Source organism: Equus asinus, chromosome 4 (assembly GCF_041296235.1).
Source record: "Equus asinus isolate D_3611 breed Donkey chromosome 4, EquAss-T2T_v2, whole genome shotgun sequence".
Classification (NCBI taxonomy): domain Eukaryota; kingdom Metazoa; phylum Chordata; class Mammalia; order Perissodactyla; family Equidae; genus Equus; species Equus asinus.
The window spans coordinates 106238741-106259440 of record NC_091793.1 but is presented as its reverse complement, the minus strand read 5'-3'; the positions used below and the strand labels follow the sequence as shown (position 1 = coordinate 106259440).

Sequence of the window (20700 nt, the reverse complement as noted above, 5' to 3'; positions counted from 1 at the left end):
TCTATCAAACACCTTCTATATGCTTAACTCTATATTAAGATCTGCTCTCCATTAATTTATAGTGGACTTTGGAATAAAGATACACAGACGTCTGTGTGTGTGTGTGTGTACTGACCGTATAAGTGGTACTAGGCACTTATTAAATGCTCAATACTTATTGAGTGAATAGATGGTCAAATAAATTATGAATATATATTTCTAAGTAGCCAAAGAAATTCTTTCCAAGATGATATGTAAGGAATTAAATGTTTTATTTTTTATTTTGAAAACCTTTACATGGAAGAAGTAATATCTCCCAAATTCGCAAGCTGTGGTTGTTTTAGCTTGGATGTAGGAAATTTGATTCCATCTCCATTTTCAGGAGCAGTAATCAGGGTCTTGTTTCATGTGGAAAGGCAAACTAACTCAATTACCCATTTTTCTGCCAATGAAGATTAGAATTGTAAACCCTCATTGCCTGGCAAACTTTCTGAATAAGCTTGGGATTCTAGGTATTAAGGCCCTTGTAGTTTGGCAGAGTTTACCAAACACCACTTGTCTTAATATTTGGGAGGATCCTTTCTTATCTGGTTATTTTTCCTTTGCTCAAAGCCTGTAGCTAAACTTTACGTGGATCTCCTTAGTTGCTAGCAAAATTCTTATTCTGAGTATGTTGAATTATAACATTTTAAAAGGAATCTTATGGATCTGCCCATTTAACACCTCATTTTCTAACTGAGAAAACCAGCTCAGTAAGAGGAAGAGGTGTTGTCCACAGTTGTAAAGCTAGTTCAAGGCAGAGCCATGACAAGAGTCCCAGTCTTGTGATTCATACGTCAGTCCTATTTCCACCTCCCGTCCCCTGTCTTTGTCCATTTCAGGGATAAGCCCACATTCCTATTGGAGATAACACCCAGTTTGTCTCCCCTGGAGTCTGAGTCATGCTTCTGAAGAGTTTATGGACCCTGTGGCGTCCAGAGGAGGTTTGTGACGTCACAGTGGCCAGCTGTCTTTTATAATTACTGATTTCGTTTGTAGACTGGTTACTGAAATAGCCATTTTAACCATCCATAAAGTTACTCCTCTACCTATCCCATAAACTCTTCCTAAAATGCATGAAATTTAGTGCCTTTAAACTGTGTTATATAAAGACCATTTGATGGTAACATTCTAATAGTCTTGTTATCATCAAGGTTTTTTTTTTATGACATTATAGTCATAACTACATGAGAAAAAACATACTTTTTTCTATTTCATATCTGTAGTTTACATGGTATAATATACAGGAGCTTGGGGCTACCTCATAGGTTATAATACAGAGTACATAAACTAATCTCTTTAAATCATTTAGCACAGTATCTGAGTTGGTAAGCCCCTCCAAAATTAGCTATTTTGTTTATGATTGAATTCATCATCATTTTCATTTAAATGTTCAGACTTTTTAAAATTATGGGCTTTGAAAATTTGCCCTTCTTCGTAAGAAATTTTCCATGACCTATCTCAAAGAGTATCATCTTGGATACATTCAAACCTACTTGACTATCTACTGGACTTGAGAAATAATGAGAGTTCAAGATCTGTAGGAAATTTGGTAGGTAACTTAGAGATAATGTTAAGCTGTCACCAACTCTATGTCTGGAGTCTTTCTTTCTAGCTACTGGAGATGTAAATGTTCCTAGGTATGACTTATTTTTGGTTTGTTTTTCAATTGGGACCACTGAAAAAATGCAGATTTTACTTATCTAAAATGTTTCTATGATCCTTCCAGGCTAACCTCCCTGCTCTAATTCCCCTAATCTTCAGCTCCCACACAAGTTCCCAGATTTTTCAACTGCTTATTCCCCCCTTGGTAACTTTCTTATGTTTTCATGCCCGGGATATCTTTAAAATAGTGGTTGCCATGTTCTTGATGAACCTTGCTCGAAGAGGCAGATCTTGGTTACCCAATGGAAAGTAATGCCTGATTCAATACATTTAGGTTATTTACGTCTTATGCACTACCCTGGGGTATGGTTAAGAATAAAGCCTCTGAAGACAGAATATTTGTCTTAAATCCTAGCTTTGATTTTTACTAACTCTATGATCTTGAGCAATTTACAAAAACCTTTTTTTTTTCAGTTTCCTAACAATTCCAAAATAGAATTGTAATTAAGATTAAATGATTTAGGTAAATAATTAGACAAATGCCTGTGGGAAAGTAAGTGCCCAATTAACAGTTATTGTGGGTATGGAATTGAGTTGTCATGTACACACTGTAGCCATTTGCTACAGGTTAAATTTAAGAGAAGCAGCGTGATGTAGATCAGTGGTTCACAATTTTAGTGTGTAAAGACACTTAGGGAGCTTGTTACAAATGCTTGTTCTGGGCCATATCCTCTGAATTCTCTCTGCCTAAATCTGAATGTAACCTCAGAGTCCTTATTGGCAGTGTTCCCAGTGTCCACTGTGATGGATTGAGTTCGCATGGGAAATGAAGCTAAATTCATCCCAAATTGTTTTGATCCAGGTTTCTGAGATATTATTTATTCAGGAACTGGGGATATTTCTCCCTTTTGCCTACTTGAGAATCTGCATTTTGAACAGGACAAAAGAACATCTTCGACCTATGACACCTCTCTCCCTTGCCTCCTCCCCATCCAAAAAAAACCCCTCTCTTTTATGGCCTACCATCCTATTTTCCATTATATTTTATGGAAATGTTTTTGTCCTCTTCTAGTATCAGCTCTCAGATAGACAGCTTTCCTTGTCTTGATAGGCTGTTAAATATACACTCCAGAATGAAATCAAAATATTGTATAATAAACACCTTACCAGAAAATGACCAGAAATGAGTTCAAATAAAGTGTTGAATAAAATATCATAAACAGTTCTGAGAAAATAATTGTCAATAGAACATCAGCATTTCTCTGAAGACAGAGCCTGTCTTGGAGCCAAGAAAGGCATGCTGTAATCTCAAGTGGACCCATAAGAATAAGACTCCTGTCACTGCTTCTCAGAACACAGACACAGAACTGATGGCGGCTCTCAGAATCAGCTTCCTCCTGGAGCGCAGCACAGCTCTAAGCACACAGAAAACATTAACAACACACTGTGCAGATTTTGACCATTAGCAAGGAAGCCCTTTATTATTATGAGCCTCAAACGAAGCATGCAATGCACCCATTCATTCAATAAATATTTATTGAGATCTACTGTGCTTCAGGCACTGTGCTAACGGTTGCTTAGGGAAAAAAAAATCTGCTTCACCCAGCTGCAATAATTTAATGTGATTGGCATCCAGCTTAACTAAATTCTTAAGAAGTGTGGTTTTTTGTTCAGTCATGCCAAGTTTCAAAATTGAGGGCTCTAGAAAACTAAATTCATAATTAATTTTTAAAACTAGAGAGCTCTTTCTTAGCGAGTTATAAAGACATTCCGTTTGTTTTCAGTTGTTACAGATTACTTCCTTCTCTAAAGATGAAAAGATAGAAATAGAGCCATTTCACAGAATTGTAACATTCATTTTGGAAGTGTATGTAAATTTCAGAGAAAAACATTAAATTTATCCAGTTTATTTTTCCAAATATTTAAAAACATAACAGCTTCATATGATTTTAAAGTAGTATAAACTCTTAGAGTTTTCAGAAAAGCTCCTTTCCTCGCTGTGAGTCTAATATCCCAAATCCTCTTTACTGCTCTTTTGACAAATGTATCTACTTATCAAGCCTGGCTTAAGTGAATTTGCTCATCCTGGGTACTCAGCAGAGGGGAAAACATGCTGTGTAAAAATTTCCTCACAGAAAGATCCTCCATTTATTCCTCTTCAAGCCAAATGCAAATACTTAGCTTTACCTAATACTTCTTTAGTGTTTTGAAATGTTGTATCAAAGTTGTGATGGAGCTAGCTGAGGTCCTTGGAGAAAGGAAATCAATGAAACCTTCAAATTTTACGTAATCAAACTTCCCACCCTCAAGAGATTGTCCTTTAAAACACTGCAAACACATTTATGCAAAACTTCCTGTTCCTTGAGGAAGCGAGGGCCATATAAAGCCCTCACTTTGATCATTGTGGGAGGAAAAATTGCAAAGAAATACGTCTGAGTACATGTTCTATAAATCATCACTATTCATTTTTTTAACTCAGATTTATTGAGCAACTGCTTATTACCATACTCCTGCTAGACCCTAGAAAGGCATGTCATCGGTGTGCTCATTTCTTTAGTAAACGTAGGCTGAAGGTCTTCTTTGTCTCTGGCACTGGCCTAAGTGATAAAGAGTAAAGCAACATTCCTGCCTTCGAGAAGAAACACATATAGAAACCAGAAATTATAATTAAACGCATAAAAATAATTAAAACAGAGTTTTAGACAAAATATTGAGGCAAGATAGGGATAGTGTAAGTGATCTTGAAAATAAATTGGGATAATTCACAGAGGAGATGGCACTGGAAGTGGGTTTTATGGTACAAAAAGAATTCATCAGGCACATCAGGAGAGAGAGAGATTTCAGGTAGAGGTAAAGGGCCAGCACATGTGGAAGCATCCAGATGCAAAAAAGGCCCATTAAATACAAGTGAGGATTTGTATTCTCGGTGGGAAGTAGTAGGTTATGGAGGTAGATTGGAGCCAGATAGTGAATGGCTTGATGTACCATGACAAGAGATTAAAATTTCTTTTTATTTAACAGAAAGAGGAAACTTTAAGGTCTCGTTTTGCTATACTTTGTTGTTAGCAAACGTCCTTTTAAAGAAAGTTTATTTGGGGGTGTAATAAAACCCAGCAGGAGAGAAAGGTGAGGGGCTGGGAAGCTATTGTAATTATCCAAAGGACAATTGATGAGTGTTCAGCTAAGGGAGTGATGGTGGCAGGTGGGGATAAACTCTAAGACACTTGCAAGTTAAACTATAAGGGCTCAGGGCGTGGATCTATGAGTTGGGAACTGTTTCAAAGGGTATGTTAGTTTCCGTGGCTGCCATAACAAAGTGTCACAAATGTGGTGACTTCATACAGCAGAAATTTATTCTCTGACAGTTCTAGAGGCTAGAAGTCTGCAGCGGAGGTCTCGGCAGGGCCATGCTCACACTGAAGGCTCTAGAGTGGATCCTCCCTTGCCTTTTCCTAGCTTCTGGGGGTGGTGGTGAATTCTTGGCCTTCCACGTCTTGCAGCTGCATCACTCCGATCTCTGCTTCTGTCCTCACACGATGTTCTTCCTTCTCGTCTTAAGGACATTAATTATATTGGATTAGGGCCCACCCTAATAAACTCATCTTAACTTGACTACATCTACAAATAAGGTCGTATGCAAGGGTACAAGGAGTTAGGACTTCAACATATCCTTTTGGGAGATACAAACTGACTCATAACAGAAGGTTTTGGCTTAGAAGACTGGATAGACATTGATGCTATTAAAAATATACAGGGGGAGGAGAAACTTTAGGAGAGATACAGAGTTTAATTTGGGGAAATCTTAATTGTGAGCTACTTGCAGGAATGCTAAGTGATGCTGAACAGTAGGTATTTGGAAATGTAGTTCTTAAGAAGAGAAGTCAGAGTTGTAGACAGGTTGGAATTTTGTATGTTAATTTATGTTAACCTTGGGATTATGCAGGGAGACAATCTGAGGTCAGGGTCCCTGGGAAACCAATTCTGAGAGAGAAATCTGTGTTTCGGAGATCTACTGGGTAGTGTTCTCAGGAACAACACCTAACACCAATAAGAAGTGAGGGACATAAGACGATTAGGCAGAGGAAGAAGTTGAAATTCTCTGCAATTGCAACAGATGCCTAAACTACTACAGCATCTCTGGCACTGGGCTGACGCTTCGGAGTAGTCCCAAACTGCAGCAAGGGGGTCAGGACTTTGTACCCTGCACCAAGTAGTCATTGGATGCAGGCTCTCCCTCCACTTTTCCAGGGGAGGGAGGAAACCTTGGGTGAGGCAGCTTTCTTCTGTGTTACAATTTCCAGAGAGGGACTCAGCTGTGAGCCTTCAGCTGCCAACACTCCTGGCACCTGGAGGAATGAGTGGCTTGCCTGAAAGGAGGATCTGGGCAGTGCACCACAGCATCCACTACACTGCAGGGAACATAGAAAGAAAGAGCACAAGTGATCAACTCAACACTTGAGCGGTAGACACAAAAGAAGAAAGCACCAAGGAGACCAAGGAAAAAATGTGTACATTAGCCACTTTCATATACATTATGTAACTTTCCTCCTTATAACAACCTGGGAAAGTAGATATTATTAATCTATATTCATGGATGACTAAGACACTAAAAGATTAAGAAATGATGCTCGTTAATCTCTGATGTTTTTAGGGGTCTTTTAAAATTCAAACTCCAAGCTTTAACCACCATAATACAAATCACAGAAAGTCAAGAGAGTGAGTAGGAGTATAATTATTTTCTGTTATAGCCCCGTAACGTTGCAATTCAGGGTCAAATTTTCTGTTATAATGGTATTGTGCATTTGCTGATTCAGGTTCAGCTTCTAATCCTCCTTAAGGCTGATTTATTAGGCTGTAATCGACCTCAATAATATAATACAGAGCAGAACAGAGCACATTCCATAACAGAATAATAAACCATTGAAGATGCATTGAGTAAGAGACTATGTCAGGCTGAAGGTACTTGAAAGGAGGTGGCACTTGAGCCAGACCCTAAAGGATGGAGATCATTTTCTTGGGTGAATATGGTGGAGAAGGAAATCCCAGGCAGAGGAACAATCATTCATATTGTTCACCTGATTCACTCATTCATTTATCCATCTGCTCATGTATCTATTCAGTATTCAGTTTTGAAAGCTATCATCTTTGGAGAAACTTAAATGTGCTTACTTGTTATTAAATGCATTCATTCTATTGATTTGATAAAAAGTTTAAATATTTGCAGTCATTAAGGTTAAATATTTTATCTCTTTTTACTATATGGTGGTTTTAATTACATTGTTATCAGGTCTCTCTCTCTTTAGAGTTTTTAGAAAGATTTTTTCCCTCAAGAAAGCAGTTGAAGGCAGTTTAGATTTCTTCTTCTTATTGCATTTTAGAAAATATAATAGTCTTTTCCAGGAATTCATTTGACTTGGTGAGATTTAGGGATTAGTTCTATATAGCTTTGGGGGAAGCTGACACTTGCTCTTATCTTTTATGCCTGCATTCTTACCAAAACAAAACAAAACAAAACACTCCTATAGAATTTTACTTAAACCGTTTCTGTTTTGCATGTTGGTTTCAAACTATATGAAAAATCTGTCATCTTTATTGGATTTGTTCATGTGTCTAGAAACAATGAAATTTTGGGCTGATATATTTAAATCAATGTTTTTTCATCTTTATATTTTGATAAATTTGGAAACATCCCTTTCCTGTAATGCTGTTTAAAATGTCAAAATTAAATAAATATGATTAAAAGTAAATCAAGAAATGCTGATTTTAGAATATGTTTTTAAAATCTTCACATACTTCCTCTCACCCCACTCCAATATTGAGAATCACTTATTTAAAAATGTTTATTATGAAGAGCAAACCGAATGCAAAAGATTGCCTTAGCACATTGCAGTACTTAAATTCATCTCTTAAATAACAGAATTATATAACTGTTTATAGTTCATTATTTTTCAGTCTATATTGAATGATATTTAATCTTACTGTGTTTCAAATGTGTTGCTTTGTATTGAGCATGTAGCATGTATTGTCAAGCATATAACTAATTTCTACTTACAGGTATGTGACTTTAAACATTTTAAATCAGTTGACTAAACTGTTCCCTCATGCTGCATTTCTAAACTTTAGTCCCTAACCTTCTTACTTCTCACAGGGGTAAAAACAAACTGGATCAATCAAGGATGCAGCTCTGTGCTTTTAACCAGGCAGAGACATATGTGACCACTTTTACACAGGTTACCTAAAAAAAAATCATACATATATGATATTTTTTTTTCAGTGTCATGCATGCTCTTCAGCTACAAAATCTTTCTGCCTGTTCCATTGCAAGAAAGTAGAAACATATACAATTGTTCCATAGATGAATTGACATCACAGCATGTCACTGGGGCAATTCCATCATTTTTTGTTATTCTCTTGATGACTTCTTTGATATATCTCTCATGTCCTTCAGTGATTCAAATGCATGATCTATAGATTTTTATTGGACGGATTATAAAAGTAAGGTATGGAATGCAACAGAAGTCTTTGAAGCAACATTTAATTTGAAAACCTCTATCAACTTCTCTCCCTAATTTAAGCTATATATGTACAAATGTATATCACATTGTCACATTTATTGCTACAAGAGTAGGGCTGTAATATTCTCACCATAACAACAGCAGCAACAAAATGGGAATTGTATGAGGTGAAGGATGTGTTAGCTAACTTTATTGGAGTAAACATTTCACAATATGTACATAGACCAAATCATCACAATGTACATCTTCACCTTCCACTATATATGTCAATTATATCTCAGTAAAACTGGAAAAAAATTGTCACATTTAAACTCAGTAAATTAAAACTCTATTAAGAAATAATTTTTGTCAGAGAAATATTTTGGGCATAAGCATAAAATCTCAGAACAGGAAAGGGCCATTTTAGTGCTAGCCTTGTATTTCCGGATAAGGAAACAGACTCATACACATGAGCTGCTTTCTGAGTACACATCTGGAAAAGTGGAGAAAGAGCCAAAATACCCAGCTTCCAAGCCAAACATTGAGTACATTTTGAAATGATTTTAAGCACAGTGATAATTAGGCCTTTATTTCTTTAATCAATTCAGTAATTAACATTTCATTTTTTTGATCATATATAAAATGCATCAATCAATAATTTACTAGGCCCTGCCTTTGAATGAATGATTTATACTTGCTTGAAATGCATAATTTGATTCCAGAAGCAATAGTCCACACTGATGAGGATAAGTTTCTGATTATGTACAGATCTCCTGAGGAGATATGCAGAGCAGCCTCTGGAAGATAAGAGGTTTAAATGGAACATATTATGAAATGAACATGAAATCTGTCAATCAGATATAAAACACTTTCCCTAAAATTAGAAACAGATTAATATGGATTGCCTTATCTAATATTTCTAACAAGCACGAAAGAAAATATACTACCCAGATATAATATTTTAATTTTAGGATCCCTTGTTGAATGACTGAACTCTGATAGTTATTTGGGGGAAAAAATTCCCTGTTAATAAGAATCTTGCCCTTTTTTTTAATAATTCAGTTCATACTTTGAATTTCTCTGTTATTATTGGGATGTTCATATTATTGTTTTCTATTGTGCAATGATAAAAGTTAAATTTTATCCAGAAATTGATACACCCTAGGGATAATAATGCTAACATTTTCCAATTAAAAAAAAGACATATTGTTCCAGTTTACCCAAAGTTAACATTAAAGATGCTCCTAAATGAAAGACATATTTTTGTATTTCAAATTGATGGTGATTTAGAGGCAATATTCTCTTAGAAAACAATTTTATTCCAGACTGTAGTAAATTTCCTCCCCCAGCACCTAAATAAAGATGCTCACGCTTACATAGACAATAGTATCTACATATGTATAGGTAAAAAACACAATTTTTGAGAATGCTGTTTCCAGAAATATATATATGTATTTGTGTGTGTTTAATTCCTAAATTATTATTACTATATTTTTACTAAACTAGTGTTAGAAAACATGAGTTGCGTGTTAACGAGTGGTCATTCTCATGGTAAACAAAAACTCTGGATATTTCAGTTAGGAAGAATGACTTGAAATATGGTACTTTTCTTTGGCAGAAGCTACCTATGTAAAGGTTAGGAAAGATATGTTTTATCAGTACCAATTTTTATTTTACCTTTTGCTTGCGATATTAGAAATCCATGTGTTGAAAAAACTGGTAATTGTTCCATTCATTGGAATTTGTCTTTCCTTGTCCTTCCTCATTATGGGTGGTTTTAGGAGATGGCATTAATCATTCAAATGTATAGGTAGTTTAATTTTTCTTTTTCATTCTGGTTTTTTAAAAAATTGTTCGTTTTTGTTGTTGTTGTTAGTGTCATTGAGTTGATTCCAACTCTTAGCAACGCTGTCACCAGCAGAGCAGAGCCCTGCCCAGTCTTTTGGTGCCATCCTCTCATCTTCCGCCACCGTATCAGACAGTGCTCTGCTGCTATTCACAAGGTTTTCATGGCCAATTTTTTCAGAAGTGGGCGGCCAGGTCCTTCTTCCTAGTCTTAGTCTTGAAGCTGCACTGAAACCTGTCCACTATGGGTGACTCTGCTGGTATTTGAAATACCAGTGGCATAACCTTCAGCATCATGGAAACATGCAGCCACCACAGTATGATAATGGATAGATGGCTGGCATGGTCCCCTAACTAGGAAAGGAACTCGGGATGCAGCAATGAGAGCACAACATCTTAACCATTTGACCACCAGGGCTGAGCTTGAGTCTTAGAGTCTACACTTTGCATTACATTTTGCAGTCAGGTTTGCCTATATTCTAGTTCTTATTTGCCCACTTGTTGCAATATTCTAGCAGACATTAATAGTAGAACTGTTTAAATGTTTGTTTCTAAAGTTCTTGAGATACTCTTTCTGATTTGACCCACTATATTCCAGCTACTTAAATATCTATTTTCTGCAAATAGCAGTTCTGTGTTAGTACATAGAGCCCTTAAATACCGTTGGTCACTTTATATTGCAAGACCTTCTTGGCGAATGCCACTTGCCTTTTCATTAGGAAGAAGTTCCAAGATGATACTGTAGGATCTGACTAAGAAATCTATAGCCAGTCCAACCTTCTAATATGGCTAATCTTTGTTTCATTTGTTTGTTTGTGTTGTCGACCTAAAACTAAAACAGCCAATTATTTTACCAGCAAAAGGGGTTTATTCAGGTATAGCAAAGGAATTACAATTTGGGACAAGCTAGCTATAGCAAAAGCCATAGGCAAGTCCAGCAAGCAAAGGAGAAGAAAGTTATTTTATAGATAAAAAGGAGGAAGTTGGGAGAGGTTGTTTTGAACAAAAGTCCATTGATGGAAAGCGAGAGTTCAGGGTGGTAATGGCTTCTCATTGACTGAGTTGCTGGGGTAGTCGATTTCATTTTAGGGATGCAATGTACATCTCTTCTTGTTGAAGTCTATAATTGACAATCCTTCCTACAATTGATGTGGAATGGTAGTGGATGAGGGCTCCGCCTTCTGGCCCCCCATTTTAAATGAGGTTTCCCTTTATTAATATTCACACTTTTTGTATTCAAGATCTTATCTTTTAGTTACCTAAGTTATCCAGTTATTGGATAGAAAGTGCCTTAGGTGGAAGATTCTAGGAAACTAAGGACTCTCAGTGAGATCATTGACTTTGTTTTGAATTTCTCTGGTGGTGACTGAGATTTGAGCTCATTATTTCTCCAACATCCAATACTGTATACCATGCTGACTCTCTGATGGAACTGTTAAGTGGATTTCCTGCTGAATGAGCAGCTGTTCCCAAAAGGCCTACAGTTTCTCTAATAACAATAAACAAAGAACACGAGGAAAGGAAAAAACTCTGTTTTCATGCCCTTTATTTGAAAAACTGCTGGAGTTTTTGGTGCCCATAATTATAATGTGAGCCAAGAATTTATTTTAGCTAGTAAATAAACTGACAATTTTCTGCCAAATTAAGTGGAAGTAAAATGAAAATCTAGATAACAGAGAGGAAAATACTATTTAATTTCCCATTGATGAAGGATATCTGGAGTAGTTTCTAACGTGGGACATTACCTTTTAAACAGAATCCTGAGAGAGATCAGAATTTCAGAGCAACCAGAAAAGGATTGGAGGGACCTTGAGGGGCCCAGAAAGCTAAATCATGTAAAGAAACTAAATTACTTTCAAGATGAAAATCACAAGTGGTAACGTCATAGGTGATCTCCAATTTTAAAAAGGCTCTAAGAAGATAATGCTTGCATTTCTCCAGAAGGCAAAAAAAGACCCTAGCAACTGCAAGGGAGAGGAAGGTATATTTTGGTTCTAGACCAGAAAAGAATATTTAAACTTGAAGTTATCCCATAATAGAATGGTAAACTTGGAAAACATTGGACTTTTACTCACACAAAGCATAGTAACTATCTGTGGAATTCCTCTCTAAAGGTCCTTTGATCTTTTATTCTGAACTTTACCGTTTGCTCCATAATATTCACGACCCTCATTGTAGATATCAATTATAAAATTAGGCTGTAAAATTAAAAGATAGGTGATATTGATTTGAATCTAATTAAAAGATGTCTTTCTTGCTTATTGACTTACAGTGGAGCTTAGCTTATCAATAATGTCCCCCATAATTTTTCTTCTCATTTATGCCCATCCCTTCCTTTTGATTTACTTCTCTCAATCTTCTTGCTGTCCTCTGTGTCTTCGCTTCGATGCTCAGGTGAAATAACTATTCTCTGCTCCTGAAAGGATATCTTTCTTTTGTTGTGTGACACAAACAGTCTTATGAGTATGTACTTTAGATGTAACATCTTTGGGATGTTTTCAATACCAACCATCCACTTTGAATAAGGTTTCTGTTGAGTTCTGGATTTTCTTCAGTGCTGCTATATGTTTGATGATTTTCTGCTTTTGAGCGCCAGATTATCAATTTCTTACATAATCGTATTTCATAGTTCTCAAAACAAGAAATGACCAACTAACATTAACTACCATCCATATTAGACTTTTTCAGGAAATGTCAGTAATAAATCAATAAGTGATCAGCTTGGGGCAATTTCTAATACAACACCTATATTTAACAGTCTCTCCTCACATACAATGTTGTGGAAAACAACCTTTAAGGCAATCAAAAGGAGAACCATGGAAAATAATAAAGATTTTGATTTGATCATATTTTTAATAATTGAAAGGAGCTTCTCCAGTAGCTACATAAATTTATAATCAACATTAGGAATGTTTCAAAACCACTTCAGTGTTTTATGGATGCACATTGAAGAGCATGGAAAGATATGCCAAGAATATACATACTGTATAGTAGTTAGCTCAAGAGAACAGATCAGGGAGCGAGTGGAGGGGACTTTTAGTTTTCACTATATACTGTTGTACATTTAAAATTGTTGAATCAAGTATATAGATTTTATTTAAAGTACAAATGATAAAATTTTAGAAAGTTCCTACAGTGAACATCATATTATTCAATAAAAAGGCAAGAATGCTAACTACGGCGTACTTCCTATTCCTAATACGAGTAAGTCTTCTTCTGTGATCCTGTATTTACACTTATTTTTACTTTTATTTATAGGTAGATTGTCAAAGATAAAAGATTATCTTTGTTGACAAACAAAGAAGTAATAGACAAAAGTGTATTTTACTTTTTATTAAAAATAAAGTCCACATGAAAATTACAAAATGACCTATTTTTAGTGTTGAAAGGGAAATTTTTCATACTAAAGTAAGTATTTATTTCACTGCCCTTGGTATAGTATAATCATTCTTCCATTTCCAAAATTAAAGAAAGGAAACCAACAAATGATTGAGTTTATAAAAATAATCATGTAATTAATTATATAAAATGATATAAATGATTGACATGATCTTCTCTGTAGACTAAACAAGAATAAAAGAAGCCTGAAGAGTTAAATCTAGCAATGCCTGCTGTGAGAATTAAATAAATTTCCCTTCAAGAGGAGACTTTTATTATAGATGTTAGCCGTTCTATTTAAAGGCATCTTTTTTGGACTCTGTTAAACAAATTTCTACTCTAATAAGTATTGAATTTAAAAGCTGAAGAATTTAGAACTAAAGTGTCTATATTGCTATGATATGCAGATAAATATTTAATATTATATACAGTACTGAAATAGCTACTGTGTGAATATTTAATGCATTCCCAGGAAAACACTGAATTCCTAAAAACTTTCTAAACATTGAATTTCTAAAAGGCCACAGTAATTTGGCTTGTGGTACAATTTATAGTTTATATTAAATATTTTGATAATTTCTGTTCTAGTAAGAAACAATTTTGAATAACTGTAATTTATGATACAAAATCTGAGCCAAATTCTGAATTTAATTGACAACAAATTGCTATAAAAGTTACAGAAAAGAAAAGGTTTCAATGACAAGATATCCAATCATCTTAATTTTTAATTGCTTATAAATTAACATTATAAATAAGTCTTCTTTGTTAATGCTCTTTTTAAAAGTGAGAAAACCAAATACTGAGGTTGAAGATGTTTTCATTAATTTAGCCTTGGTCAGAATTCTGTAAGTTTGAATTATTTTCTTTAAAAGTTGTTACTAGCTGAGAGAAAACCATTATAGCTATTTCCTAGTTGTCGGTATTTGGCTAATAGTGGGGAGGGGCTTTGTATTCTTTCAATCAGCAATTCCTCCCACTGCTTTGCCTCAAAATCCAAGCCAGTCATTTTTTTTTTCAGGAGGGAAGGACTTAGTCACATCCCCACAGAATCATAATGCTTTGTCTTTCAGTTCCCTGGTGACAGTTCACTTGCTGCTGAGAGGTCAAGAATTGAGGACACTAAATAGTTGCAGTCTTTGGAATATAGTTTTTGTGGCAATTGGCACAGTAGGACATATTAGTAATTATAAATTTCCCCATTGCTTCCTGGAGTAATGTATATCTTAAAGCCTTAAGTCTTACAGAATATTGTCATAATTAATTTATACTTGCTTTATTTTAAAGTAATTTTAGATGAGTTCAATCCATTTAAATAACCTGCTTTTTAAACAAAATTTCATACTGATACTGCTCCTAACTCACAGTATTTTAAAACTCTTCAATGTAGTGGAAATAGTGCTTCTATGCCAACACAGATTAGAAGTATTAATTTAATAGAGTATTCATAATCCTTTACTGCAGTTATAAAAAGAACTTACATCATTCCTTATGTAAAATACTTTATCAATGCCTTTTTTGCTGATGTTGAATACTGTGTGATAATAGTAGCACTGAGAATTTAATGTGGTACCCATAAAGAACAATTTTAGCTTCCAAGTCTAAAAGCTAATATTTTATATTGGGCCTATGATATTAATGCAAATTAATAGATTGGAGAATCAATTTAACTGAAATGAGTATTTCTTCATTTTGAGCACTTTCATTTATTTAAAATATTCTAAAAAAAAGTAAAGCTGTGATCTTAAGAAGAGAAGTGCGTGCTGTAATAACTAGTAGTTTTCAATATTCACATGTCGTTTAGCAAATGAGAATGAAAAATGAACTCTTCCATTGGTGTCCTGCTCTACCCCTTATAAAACAGTATTAGGAAAATTTGACAGAGTTTTGCTACAATTGCTGTATGTATTTTCTCTAAAAATCTCTGTGTATGTGTATGTGTGTATGTGTAAGTGTTCAAACATCATGTTTGATCATAAAGTTCTGGGTGGAAAAGCTTGTTTGTGTTATGATCAGTTATATGATCATAATGACAATGAATTCATTCCTCTCATGTGTTAGTTTGCCATGTTTAATTTCACTGAATCTTTGTTTCAGAGTTTGCATGTGGTTCTCACTTTAGTAGCCACTATCTCTTGACATTATAAATAATACTTTCTGATCTTTTCTACTATATCCTGAAATTTTATGACTAATATGGGTGGTGTTGGATGAGATAATTGCTGTGGTCTTTGGCATTTTGATTCCAATACAATATTTGACTTTTTTGGTCTTGATGAAAGGCCTTCTATCTACATCATCCTGATACATATTCTTAAATCCAAGAAATAATGGGAAAAGTATGTTTGGATTTCATTTTACACTGATTTCTTTCCTTTTTTAAATTTTAAGGATCAGCAAGCTTTTTCTGCCAACTGTCAGATATGACCTGTCAATTACCAAATATTGGCAATTTGGCACTTGTATATTATTGCTATTAGGGTCTTGGTTGTTCTAAAATCATAATTATTGGTGTATACAAATTTAGATTAAACATAAAACAAAATACAAAAGTGGCCAATACTTTGAAAATGTTATAGTTTACTTAAAAATATTACTTTATGCTAATTCTGTCCAAATACTTACTTGTTAGAATACTAAAAATAATAAAATTTATTTTTCACAGGATGTGTAGATAGAAAGATCAAGCATAGATGCATTGTTAGGTTTCCTGACCTCAATGTGTGTTTATATGTTTTTTATGGCCATCATACTGTTAATATTTTTTCATAACACTTTGCATGACTCTGATTATTAAACATGGCTTAAATGCAAGATTTGAATGATCCCTAAATGAACTCTCTGGGGGGCTGGCGAATTTCATTTTAGAGACTGAACCGATCGAGTTCCTCTGAGTGCAGCACAGTTGATAACCCTCTGCCAGGAGAAGGAGAAGAAGCGGAGGCTGAACCTGTAAATTCAGATGAGCCAGAGGCCTGTTTTACAGATGGTAAGAGAACAATTGAGACCTTCTTTACCATCTGTTTTTCGTGTTTTGGCTTTTGTCTTAAAACCTGATACTTACCAGGGATTGTTTAGTAAAAAGTCGGAAGACTCCATTCCATGCTGATTCAGTCGAGGCTCTATGACTAAAGGCAAGTCACTGGAGCTTTCTACGCTTCAATTTCCACACTTACCATACTCTACTAATGATAATTTGCAATGACAGTGTGTTATACTGTAAAGCACTCTACTTATTGTAGGATGGTCATACTTCTCATTTAGATCCTTAATTCATGTTCCCAGCTCCATGGAGTCACTAGAACACAGCTTATTGGATAGATGGTACTGTTATCCTTTACATTAAACGTTGAAGCTACTCACTAACTCTTAAGGAAATCATTTGATACTGTGGCCACAGTCTTTCTCAAAATTCTTCCTTCCCTTGGTTTCAGAGGCCACACTCTACCTCTCTACCTTTCTTCTTTTACATCTCTGAGAGTCCTAAGTTTCCTCCCCTTTTTCTTTTAGTGACTGTTTTTATGCGCATCCCTTCAGTAACGACGTTCCCCCACATTTTGATCCTTGCTTATCTTCTTTTCTTATTCTCTGGCCTTAAGGGGTTCTATTAATGTCTATGGCTTGAACAGCCATTTCTGTGTTATTGACTCTTAAGTCATTATCTTTACCCCGACTTCAGTCTTGAGTTCCAGATCTGCCTACAACTCCTCATTGCTCATATCTACCTGTTGTATTAAACATCTCAAGTTTAGTAAGTTTGAAACAAACTTTAGTGGGCTTCCCGCCATATAATCTGCAGCTTCCTCTGGTCTTTACCTCACTTAGTGACATCATGATCTATCCCGCCTCTCAAGGTAAAGACTTTAAGTCAGCCCTCACCTCTTCCTTTCTAGCCACAAGTTGATCACAGAAACCACAAGTTGATCAGAAACTGTGGGGATAGGGCCCAAGTCTTCCAGGTGATTCTGATGCACACTAAAATTTGAGAACCTTTGGTAGGATAAAAGCGGAAGTGCTTGCTTTGGCATGTGAAGCCTTTTACATTTGGCCTCAGTCTATTCTTTTCTAACAGTACTTCTCTTCATTCCTTTTCACTCTCTGCCTCACTGATTCTTACTGCTCCTGGAATTTTTCAGGGGTTTTATTCAAAGTAGTAACTTTGAACTTGACCTAGGAAAGTAGTGTTTTCTAAGCAAATATTGTGTCATCTAAGGAAAAAAACAAACCTAGAGCAGGTGACAGTATAAGACAGAAATTTAGAGCACAAACTTTGGAGCCTGATTAGCGGGAGTTCTCATTGGCCTACTGCGAACTCTCTGTGAGATCTTGAGCACATTTTCAAATCTTATATCCCAAAGGCCTCTGCTGTGAAATGGATATAACAAAAACACCCATATCTTAGGGAGGTTGAGATTAAATAACACTTATAAATTAATTAGCGCAGTGCCTATCTTTCATCTCCTCTGCTTTCCTTATTGTTTTTAAAGTATTTTGTTAACCATCTCTGTAGAAGCTATGATAGCCTCGATGCTAAGGACTCATGATCTACTCATGGACTTACCCTCAGCGTCAGTATTTTTTGTAGAAATCATTGACTTGCTTTCGTTCTCCAAGATTTTCTGGACTAGAATCCTATAACAGTCGTGCAGTAAACAAAATGACTGGCAAATAAAGATATGTGCAAACTGCAATGGATGCAAGAATTTTCTTCCAATACAAGCCAAATCTCATTTTATGTGAGAAGCAAACAAGTATGACACCAAATTAATAGAAATTTTGTGTTTGCTGAACTAAGTACCATTAGCAAGACACATGGAGTTTGCTTTCGAAGTGTTTATGTTTAAAAGATATTTAGAATTTTATCATGTATTTCATCGTCGTGATGAAATTAAATTGATTAGCACTATGTAAACTTAAATTTGTACAGATACTACCAAGATTTCTTTCACTCACTTTATGAATGACCTTGACTTAAAATCCAGGATAACTAGAAAGAAGTTGAACTTATCAAACAAATTATGGCTTCAAATCAGAAAAAGTCTTTAGAAAAACTTAAATCCTTTACAGAAAGTATTAATGCTAAGCTATTTCAGGCTGTACGTGCTATCTTACTGTGATCAAACTTTACAAATGTTATTTTAATCCTACAAAATATCAGTGAGAATACTTAGAGGATTACTTTGAGATTATTCATTACTTATAATTTGCATTTAATATATGAGATATTATGGAAACACATTTTCAAATGAACTTTGATATTGACCATTGAAAATCTACTGAGAGTGAAAGTTTCAGTTATGCAAGATGAATAAGTTCTGGAGATCTAAGGAACAATAATGTGACTATAGTTAACGATACTGTATTGTATACTTGAAATTTGCTAAAAGGATACATCCTAAATGTTCTACCACCAAAAAAAAGAAGAAACATAACTATGTGGGGTGATGGCTTATGTTAATTAGCTTGATTGTGTTGATTATTTTACAATATATACTTAAATCATGAAGTAGTATGGCTTCAATATGTTCAATTTTTAATTGTCAATCATACTTCAATAAAGCTAGAGAAAAAAGAGAAGAATAGGAAAAATTAATCTACAAAGATAGAAGTCAGCCTAGTAGTTACCTTTAGGAGGTACAGACCAGGAAAGAGCATACGGGTGCTTTCTGGGTGCTAGAAATGTTATATCCTGACCCACGTGTGTGTTACATGAGACTATCAATCTACATATTTAAATTTTGTGTACCATACTCTATGTATGTTCTACCTCAATAAAAAGTTAAATAAATGATTTTTTAAAAGACAAAATCTCTGAACGGAACACACATCTCTGAGTCACATCACTTTGAGCAGCCCTGCTCCACTGGAGACTTCAGACTCGCTGGACGTCTGGGCTAAGATGCTCCCCCAGATAAATTAAAGAGGGCAACCAATTTTGCTGAGCTTTTCAACCATTTACCACTTAATCATTGTTTCATCCAATCAACAAATAATTATTAAACACCTTCTGTATTCTGTATGCCAGGCCCAGGCCTGAGCACTGGAGAGAGATAAAGCAGTGAAAAAACAATGTCCCTTACCCAAATAAATACATAAGTATTTCATAGGTCAGATAAGTGATGCGTGCTGTGGAGAACTAAAATGAAAAGGGGAATACTAAGGTTGAGGGGTAGGAACCTACTATCATATAAATAAAGTGGTCAGACAAGGCCTTTCTAAAAAGGTAACATTTGATCAGAGACCTGAAGAAAATTGAAGTGGGCCATGCAAATGTACGAAGGAAGAGTATTTTAGGCAGAGTAGTGATGGCACATGCCCAGAGGTGGAGATATGCACAACATTTGAGGAAAATCAAGGAGCCAGTATAAATAGAACAAGTTCAGAGATGGGAAGATGGTAAAGCTGCGGTCAGAGACATAGTAGAGGCCAGACCAGAAGAGCTTCGATGGATGGTATAAGCATCTCATTTAAATTCTCACAACATGCCATCTTCATAGCAAGGGTGGATAGCAAGGGCAGAAGCTGGGAAACTTCTTGGATGTTCCTGCAGTAATCCAGGTGAGAGATGAGGGGAGCTTAGACTACCGTAGTAGCATTGGGGATGGCAGGAGTATGACATTCTGAGTATATTCAGAAGTTAAAGCTGAAAGGATTTGCAGATGGATTGGATGTCGGGTGTGAAAGAAAGAGAAAAGTCAAAGATGATTCCACGTTTGGGGCCTCAGAAACTGGAAATATATGTTTCCACATGACGACTTCAAAATGAGTGGCCTTATCAGGGTGGGAAATCAGGAACTTGTTCACTTACATTGGAAATGACTCTCACCAGTCCGTGATTGGTCTACAGGGGCTGAGCAGAACCAATGCCACTCTACAGCAGCATTTGGCCTCCAGGGATTTTTGTTCCCTGAAAGGCAGCAGAAAACTCAAAGGAAGTGTGAGAGTTAAATGAGAGTAGTTATGTTTTCAGTGAAGATGAATGCCAAAATGATTTTGTTGTTCATTTTCTCACATTCATTGATCCTTTTCAACTTCAAAACTGTCACTTGACTCATTTGCATCTTGTTCCTCTTCTTCAAGTCTTCCTCTCTCTCTTACTCCATGTCTTGTCTTGGTTCTGTTCCATAAGCTTTATAATTCAAGATTTCAGGCTCCTTCCATAGATCTGGCATTCTTCTCTATCCTTAAATCTACGTGTCTTGGCAACCTGTATGGTTACGAACATGCCATGACTCTGCTTGGTTTTATACTGTACTTCTTTTGGATTATACAATTAATAAATGACAAGATCAGGTTAGGGTGTGATAAAGACATCCTCTTTCTCTTCGAATAATATATTTTCTGTTAATTTGGGAGGAGGAGA

General features: G+C 35.5%; 1 protein-coding gene and 1 long non-coding RNA gene across 6 annotated transcripts in view; one reads left to right on the top strand and one right to left on the bottom strand.

Annotated features, from left to right (window-relative positions):
• The window catches only part of LOC123285248 (uncharacterized), a 128261-nt gene that overhangs the window by 29899 nt on the left and 77662 nt on the right, over nucleotides 1-20700 (bottom strand). For 3 of the 4 annotated variants that reach the window (XR_011502843.1, XR_006526880.2, XR_011502844.1), the window contains one exon: nucleotides 8297-8914. This is a non-coding gene — a long non-coding RNA (uncharacterized lncRNA). Of the gene's footprint in view, nucleotides 1-8296; nucleotides 8915-20700 lie in introns of those variants that run through there. The other variant, XR_011502842.1, reaches the window with a different exon arrangement.
• The window catches only part of SCN9A (sodium voltage-gated channel alpha subunit 9), a 168903-nt gene that overhangs the window by 116284 nt on the left and 31919 nt on the right, over nucleotides 1-20700 (top strand). For both annotated transcript variants that reach the window (XM_044768770.2, XM_070508042.1), the window contains one exon: nucleotides 16206-16326. In XM_044768770.2, the coding sequence (XP_044624705.2) occupies nucleotides 16206-16326 (121 nt within the window). The remainder of the gene's footprint in view (nucleotides 1-16205; nucleotides 16327-20700) is intronic.